The 8,985-nt window shown below is 42.0% G+C and overlaps 2 protein-coding genes across 2 annotated transcripts in view; one reads left to right on the forward strand and one right to left on the reverse strand.

Annotated features, from left to right (window-relative positions):
- Positions 1 to 1,780: 1,780 nt before the first annotated feature.
- On the forward strand, positions 1,781 to 7,775 carry LOC118419355 (HHIP-like protein 2). The gene is made up of 7 exons (XM_035825717.1): positions 1,781 to 2,696; positions 3,936 to 4,081; positions 4,527 to 4,702; positions 5,131 to 5,271; positions 5,673 to 5,796; positions 6,596 to 6,744; positions 7,018 to 7,775. Exons 1-7 carry the CDS (start codon positions 2,256 to 2,258, stop codon positions 7,179 to 7,181), a joined length of 1,341 nt encoding a protein of 446 aa, XP_035681610.1. The 5' UTR covers positions 1,781 to 2,255; the 3' UTR covers positions 7,182 to 7,775.
- The window catches only part of LOC118419354 (proton-coupled amino acid transporter 1-like), a gene marked incomplete in the record, with an annotated part of 12,467 nt that continues 10,986 nt past the window's right edge, over positions 7,505 to 8,985 (reverse strand). The window contains 1 exon segment of the mRNA XM_035825716.1: positions 7,505 to 8,747.

Here is an 8,985-nt window from a genome sequence, read left to right on the forward strand (position 1 = left end):
AATGACTGAAAACCCCAAAATAACTAATTTTTGAAGTGATCTATGAAGAAAGTGTCAATGGGACCCTGTGAGCATATGTGCAATGCACCTCTGTACCAAATTACAGGTCACTTGGTTTCTATACAAGGGCATAGGAGCATAAAATATACATTTTTAGTCAAAAATGGCCCAAAACCCTAAAATAACTCATTTTTGGAGTAAACAATGAATAAAGCGTTGATGGGGTTCTGTGGTCATATGTCAAACGCACCCATGTACCAAATTTCAGGTCATTTGGTTTTAATACAAGGGCATAGGAGCCAAAAATATACATTTTTAGTCAAAAATGGCCAAAACCCCTAAAATAACTCATTTTTGAAGTGATCTATGAACAAAGTGTTGATGGTTTTCTGTGCTCATATGTCCAATGCACCTCTGTACCAAATTTTAGGTCATTAGCTTGTAATACCAGGGCACAGGGACCCAAAATATACATATTTTGTCTAAAAATGACCAAAAACCCTAAATATCATAAATTCTAAGGCCTCTATCAAAAAAGTGAAAAAAACACCTGGGGGTATTTGCTATCCCTAACTCCATGCCAAATTTCAGCTCATTTGGCCCAAAAATGAAAAAGTTGAATCAATTTGAAGATTTGACAGGAGAAGAAGAAGAAGAAACCGAGGAAAAACAATATATTGCAATCCCATACTATGTATGGATTGCAATATAATGATAATAGAGGCACCTGGATGCAAATACCTGCCTGGATGCCAGACTGTTTCCAGGACATAATACCGCCCATCTCATTGGTTCTAGGGCCAGCATGCCCTCAAGGAAATTCTGCAGCAGGCCCCCCTGAGTAAGACCTGACCGTGCACGATAGATATGCAGGCTACCTCCAGGTGTAAGGGGTATCTCCTTCAACATTCTGCCACGTTACAACAACACTGCAACCTAGCATACTGGCGACGTTGAGTTTGCAGAATATTGTATATCAATATATTAACGTCACTAACAACATTAAACAATAGTTGTTCGGATACTAGTTTTATTGTGTAATTCCTTCACATTATCAAACTTAACCTGCAACCGTCTATGCCGGACGTCAGTGAACATTTCTGTCGTGCCGGAGGGGTAAATACCAAAGTACCGACAGTTCAAAATAAAGATTCATATTTGTCGGTAAATAACGCTATAGAAGGCAAATTTATTTTCCAACACAACTTTCGGCAAAACATTCTCAAGAAGTTCTGTCGAAAACTTACGGTATTGGATAATTAACTAAAAACTTTAGAAGGTATTAAACGTTAGCAGCCCAAGCAAAGGAAGCCAATAAGACTAGGGATTTGCCCCATTTCACAGAGCGAACTGTCTGAGCAACTGAATGGCAACAGAACAAAAATGTCAAAAATGTTCTCTTTGCTCAGACTCACTGGCCCTGATATTTAAGGTCATTCAAACCTGTCCAGAATTATTGCTCTGACAGAGAGGTAGTTCACAATAAAGGAGTGGTTGATCACGTTAACTACTTTATTTGATCAGACTAATTGTATTTCATATATATTTTATTTTGAACCACATCTCACACTCCAAGTGCGGTTTGCGGTTGTTTTATCCACAGTTTTTCGCGACACTGCCGACACCGGAGCACAGATGTTGGGACGACTTTATATGCATCAACAGGAGGACTCATTGTGTACATCACGATAGGACTAAATAAAGCTATGAGCCAGAGAGCATGCAATTTGTTTCCTGACTGAACCCAGATTTCCCGATGTCGGGATATCAACATGTCTCCGACTCTGGAGTTGTCGGGGACACACGATGAGGTGTCGGGCGAATATGTACATGTATTCCTGACTTGTCGGGCAAGCCCTGTCCCGACATCTTGACTATGACCATAAAATTCCCTTTTAGACGCTGAAAAAAGGCCGTCGCCGACCGGATGTCGACAGTGCCGACATATAGAAAAACATGCATAAATTGGGTCACGTCGCAGGTTACGACAGGTAAACGTTACAGGTGGGTGGTTCTTTCAGGTGGGCGGGTCACGTACAAGTAAAAGGCGTTTGAACAACAACTTGACCTCTGACGCGATTCGTATTTCAGTGATAGACAAAAGAGTGTCTGGTTAGAGTACGTCGACGCCCAGAACACCTCAGGCACCAATAAGGGCACGACACGAGTTAGGGAGTAGGCCGGGTGACTATTAAACCCTCCAGCCTGGCAGCTTGAGAGATTTACACGTGGTGGCAACACGGTTTAATCCAGTCATGTACATATACGCTGTGCTGTTCTTCCTTGTGGCCTGTAGTCACGTCACGTTAGGAGCTAAGGACTGTTCTACAAGTGCGACAAGTGAGACGCCAGGCTGCCTATGTCTCCAAGAGGTCGTGGGCGGGTTGAAGAACCCAGTGGCCATGTTGCAGCCAGATGACGATGCAGGAAGGTTCTTCATTGTTGAGCAGATCGGACTGATACGCGTTACCGACTCCAGCGGGCGGCTGCTAGACCAGTCTTTCCTGAACATCACGTCCAAAGTGTTGACGTCTGACAGTCCCGGGGACGAGCGAGGCTTGCTCGGCGCGGTTCTGGACCCACAGTTCCGCCAGAACGGATATTTCTACGTGTACTACAGCACCAGGGAAGGCAATGGCGGGGGCGGGCACAAATCTGTGTTGGCGAGGCTGCAGGCATCAAATGACAGGAACCAGGTGGGAAGTAAATAATTGGGTCATGCAAGGACGTTATATAACGTCTTTGGGTCATGCATGCAACCGTTGTGTAACTGAGGTTGGCTGGACGTATCCCCAAGCAGAGGTTTGGAGGGAGGATAGGAACATTTACTTACTGACCCGTTTGTCCATCGGTAAACCCTTCACGTGGAAATTAATGTTACGATCTTTTCACCCAGCGTCTGTTTGGAAATTAATAAGCTGCATTTACTGACCAAGGTCAAGTTATGCGCTCCTAAAAGCAACGGTAAAGTCAGGTTCAAAAGCAACGGTAAGTTTTTAAGCCTGCACCACTCGAACAGTATCCCGTAACTATGTAATCACATTCCTGGCTCGCGGCCAAGGATGACAGTCAATGCTAGTACATGTACTAGTATATCATATGCTTCTACTCGACTTCTTTTTTTCGGTGTCGACCTTCGGGAGCGGGCTACGATTAAGTCGTTATAAGGTAAAAATTGTTATTCACTCTTCTATTTTATAACATTTACTGGGCTCATAATTTAGCGGACTTAAGCGCCCAAGACTGGACTCCAGGCTAGGCCTTCAAGTTCAGTTAGCTCCAATGGCTCGCTCCCCACATGTTCATTCCGACAGGGAGCGAACTGCGCGAAGTAGTAGTGGCCATGGAGCTTCTGAAAGACTGGAAGAAAAAAGTACAAAACCCTAGTGAGACTCGGAGTTGTGTTGAAGACCCAATTTATGCATGTACAAGCAGGCGGAAAGTGAAGTTGTAATATAGCCGCTAGACTGTTCAACGGCAGGTTTTGAAGGTATGATATACACATGTATCAGCTCTAAAAAAGCCACATGCGGCAGTCGCTACTGGTAATTGGCGAATCGTGCGAATACCTTAATCGCCGCAGCTGTGATTAAACCCGTACTTGTGCATTATTGAGTAGCCCACAAAGCACAACAAAGACTGAGCAAACTCATTATACTTCCAGAAACTGCTTCTTAGTAACAGTAGCAGTAGATTGGGTCATAAACACCGGTAGTGTTGACCGCAACAACCCATCAATGGTACTATGACAGGGGAGTAGTGAGCAGTGTAACAGGTGCACAGATAACAGAAAATAAAGCAAACTCCCAGGTGATAGTTAGTCTACAACTTTACAACAAAGCAATGGCAATAGTAGTTCCTGACTATTTGTAAATGAAAATGCGTTTTTCTCATTTTGTTTTTCTTCATGCTGTTATCCGCGCTGTGTCTCCTAGGCTGACCCGGGTTCCGAGCGAGTGGTGATGGAGATAGCGCAGCCGGGAGACCGTAACAACGGCGGCCAGCTGCTGTTCGGGGCTGACGGGTACCTGTACGTCAGCGTGGGGGACGGGGGAGCAGGCGCGCACACCGCCGGGAACACGTAAGGGCGCAAACCGTTTAAATTTCCTAGCTTTATATTAGATGTTGAGCGACTTGTTTGTCCTATTACTTAGGCCGTTTTTGACGACTTTCCAGACAGTGGTGCCGGTGTGCGTTTTCTTCCTGGTCATATGAGATAAATGCGTGCGTGAGAGACGTCCAAACCCTTGAAACGACGTAATGGAAATAATCCGGAAACAATTATACAATGTATTCTTAATTGTAATATAATCTTACGGGCATCATAGTTGGTAGAAAACGCAAATATAAGAACCAGAAAGGTGCCGGTTTTGGGCAAGCGCAGGGTATTTACTCCAATGACTTCATAGTAGACCTTTAAACTTGACATCATGACAACATGGAGGTACTGGTGACAGCCCTTCTCTGTCTAGAGACCTGTCTAGTGTGTACCAACGCCGAGGCCCCGCATCACTGTTTCATTCCAGGTCATCCCTCCTTGGAAAGATTCTGCGCATCAATGTGACTACAGCGGACTCGGGACCGCCCTACAACATTCCCCAGGACAACCCGTTTGTTGGACAGGCCAACGCACGACCGGAGGTGTTTGCTTACGGCTTCAAGAACCCCTGGCGTTGTTCAGTTGATAAAGGAGACAAGGAAGGTGGGTCTTCGATTCATCCAATAGGACTGTACTGATTTATTTTCTTGCTTCGTGGACATTTGAACGTAACAATCCAACTAGAGGCCAAAATGAACTCAGAGCTCCACTGAGGAAAATGTGAGTCTGACCATATTCATTCACTGAAATTGTTGCACCAAGCTACAGACTTTTCTCTCAAGTAAAGATGATTTACTCCTTACAGCACACCATTATATGCAAATATCAAAAACAAAGTAAATTCTACATATGGCGGCATATCATGCACATAACTATCTGCTTAACAAGATATTTAGCAGGTTGACAAATGTGGACCTCGTACTGCGAGGATGAACTAAACGTCAGACGGTCAAAACTGAAGTCGCAAATATCAAAGAACTACCGAAGGAGAAAGTTTTCTTCACATCTAATGATAGTCAGTCCGTCGGCAGGTGTTGGCCGTGGGCGAGTGTTCTGTGGGGACGTGGGGAACTCCAGCTACGAGGAGATCAGCATCATCAGCAGGGGCGGGAACCACGGCTGGCCGGACAGGGAGGGGCACACCTGCCAGGACCCCAGCGGGTGTGACGATGGTGGGTGTGTTCTGATGATGGAACTTAAGAAAAAGGATGGCTAGATTGATTCAGTGTTAGCTCACAGAAAAGGTGATCAACCACCTGTTGCAGGAAATATAAAAAAAGGCCAGTATAACTTATTCTCAGTCACGCATTCACTGGTCTTGACCGAAAAGGGAGAAATAATGTCTTATCTAAAACTTTACAGATGTCAAGGAGCAGATTGCTGTCTTTTGCATGTAATGTTGTAAACCATGGTTCACTGTCAAGTGTTCAGAACTTTAAAAGAGCAGGACCTGGTGCATTGAACTTGTACATGTATATGTATATAGCGTTTGTATCTTTTGGTCCTTCTGTTAAAACCAGTGGGAGAGTTGCTTTTCATCAGAGGTAAAAACCTTACGGTGACATCATTTCAGATCACGTCCCACCCATCCACGTGTACTCCCATGATGAGGGTATTGCAGTGATAGGAGGCCCCGTGTACCGGGGATGTTACATACCCAGCCTCAGGGGGAAGTACCTGTATGCTGACTACACAGGGTATGTGACATTCAGCGCTATGTGCTAAAAATGTTCACACAGAACTGAACAGTGTGATGAATAAATACTACTGTAGGTTACAATCCCTGAAGATCCAAACATTTTCGGACAGCCGAACTTAGCAATGGCTAGGCACATATTGAAGGGACATGGAGAATATAGCTACTGAAAACAGGTGTAATGAAAAAAAAGTATGTTTGTTGTTTCTCCTGTAATCCCTCTGGTATACTTCCTATGTTAGAGAAGAACAGACCTTTTAGGTTTGTAACAAGGAGGAATGACGTTTGGTTTGTAACTAGGGCTGGGTATCGGTACAGCATACCGGTACAAAACCGGTTTTTCTTATTGGACCGGTCCAGAAAAACCGGACCTGAAAAAATTAGGCGGACTGGATGTTGGACCAATTAGAAAATTAACAGATTATTTCATAAGGCATTCACACGTTTTGGCGCTTGCAGTGGAAGAAAAGAAAACAAGAGTGAAGTAGAGTAGAGTTTATAGTAATTTCAACCAAGTTTTACAGACATCGTACTGGTGCAGTTAGCGTTGTAGGATTTTAAAACGCCAGTGTAGGTCTAATACTCCACCAAACAGATTTCTTTGTAGTGAAATGGACCATTGGTATGAGTCATACTGAATCAGGTCCAGGTTCAGGTCCGGACCTGGACCTGATCCTTTGGACCTGAACCGGACCTGGATTTTCTGTACCGGTACCCAGCCCTATTTGTAACTATAAAAAAATCTATATTTCAAGAGTTCATATTTATACAGTTGCATTTTCCTTTTATCTTCCCCACAGAAAGCTGTTTTACCTGAAGGAACAACAGAATGGTTCATGGACGAATGCAGCCCTCTGCGTTGGGGACAACAGTGTGTGTAAAACCAGCAGTCAGCAGTCCTGGGGAGCTGCTAACTACTTCATCCTCGGGTTCGGACAGGATGTCTCAGGTCGGAATAAATGTTTACTTACATTGTGATAAAGATAATTTTTGTTCCATCACTTCCTGAAGAAAATTGAGGCTGGCAACACCATTCCAAACTTGACCCTGGAGGTGTGGAGACCTGCAAGTTTTGCCCAGTATGAAATTGACAATTGACCTCAACGAATTGACTCCAAATACAATGTACCTTTTATCATCATATATCAAAAATTCATCTTTGTCTTATCTTCTGATGGACGGGAAGGACATTAACATTTCTTCTTGTTTTGTTGCCGTACAGGTGAGACATACCTGTTGACTACCCTCAACCCAAGTGCGTCTCAGCCCCTTGGGAAGGTCTTTAAGATTGTGGACCCAAAGTCTCCAGTCAGTGTTGCACCTGCGCTGCAGCTGTCTGCCTTACTGCTGCTCATCACACTTCTTTTCCTGAAGGATTTCATCTAGAAAGGAGTTTTAGATAATACAGCAAGAGATTTGTTGCTACATGACAAAACCTAGACACAAGAGCTTTTATGATGATAGATCTATCTAGTTGTCAATAAATGTTGTGTAAAAGTGCCCCTAAAATAGTACATGTATTATGATTTGTCTCATTTGTTGCAGATGTAACCAAGGAAATATTGCATAAATCTATCCTTTCATGTTCTTGTCACTTATAATTTCTGCATGTAACATTAAGATCATGTTTATATTTGAGCCATAGAATTTTTTCTATGACCATTCAATGCTATGTTGTAGTGTGCTACAAAAGACACACAAGCAGAGGGTGATTTTCATGCTGTGAATTCTCTTTAACAATACATCATATAAAAGGAAATGGCAATATTGATATTGCACAAGTTCTGTCAACATGTTCTTTTTTTTGCTACAAACACATTGTATTGAAAAGCCATCTTCCATTACATCTTGAAATGTCTTTATAGTACATGTAATATGTTCCTTACACAGGAAGTTTTCCTTTCCACATACATTTTCCAATGTGAATGTGATCATAGTAATTTGGACTAAATAAAAGGATTTTGTGACTGTTTGTATCTTTAACAGTTGTTTTTTGTTGTCCACTTACTTATGATCACCCTGAAAAACATGATGAAAATCATACCAGATGCAACTACTGTTGAGGTGCAAACATTATGCCACATGTCAACTTTGTTCCAATTATCAATCTGGCATTAATTTGGCATCAGAAACTTCTCTTTGAGGTAAAGAAATGCTTTTAGAGATTATCAGTCTGTTTAATATTCAGAGGGTTGCATGACAATTATCACAGCATTTGACTGGTTATTAAGATGCATGACAAGTGTAATACTGGATGATATCATATATGACAGAACATTCAATATACATGCAACATTCACCTCCCTGTAGAAAGGGCTCTCCATATGGCAGTGTAATTCAAAGTTTAACAGTCAGGGATGTATTAATGATCACAACGTAATCACTACCATTGTAGCACCATTATTACAACAATATAATTTGGAATGTTATCACCGACATCTTCATCTTACAAACATTTCAAACAACCCAGAATTAATTTTGAACATTTTGTGCAGGTTTTACAACAAACTTTTGAACTGATACAGAAAAGCGAAAGGAAAGTCAGGATACCACCACTATCCAGGCCTTTCTTGATATTCATAAAAAGGCACAACCACTGGCACCACAATAAATCTTCTAAGTACTATTTATAAAATTTGATATAAATCTGTACAGACATCTGTTGGTTAATATGGTATTGACTGCTATACTCTTTAGAAGTCAATCCTTTAGCACAATGTGTTAATTTTACCAGATTAAAAGACTCAATGTGTAACATAATATTTTTCTATATCAAACAATAAAATCTTTCTAGATGTACAATAAAATTGTACATGTTGGCCAGATTTGTCTCAGCAGCTTGAAACTTTACCTGGGTCCCTGTAATGAATGTCTTCATATCAACATTTTACTGACCTACAAAAATACAGACTGGTAATTTCACCACATAGAGTTCAAATCAACATGATTGGGAGATCTAGAAAATGTCTAATAGGACTCTGACCCTACCAATATGAAACATTATACAAAACAAGGAAATACATCATACTGTTGAAAAGGTTGGTGCGAACGTTGGCGCTACTTTTTTTGAAAATGAGTCCACAATTTGTGCTATGGAAACATAAGAGCCCTGCAGAAATCCCTACAAACCGAACAGAAAGATGAAGACGTTTCTGAAAGACACAAACCAGTGGAGACCATCTTTCATATT

This window comes from Branchiostoma floridae, chromosome 7 (assembly GCF_000003815.2).
Source record: "Branchiostoma floridae strain S238N-H82 chromosome 7, Bfl_VNyyK, whole genome shotgun sequence".
Lineage (NCBI taxonomy): Eukaryota > Metazoa > Chordata > Leptocardii > Amphioxiformes > Branchiostomatidae > Branchiostoma > Branchiostoma floridae.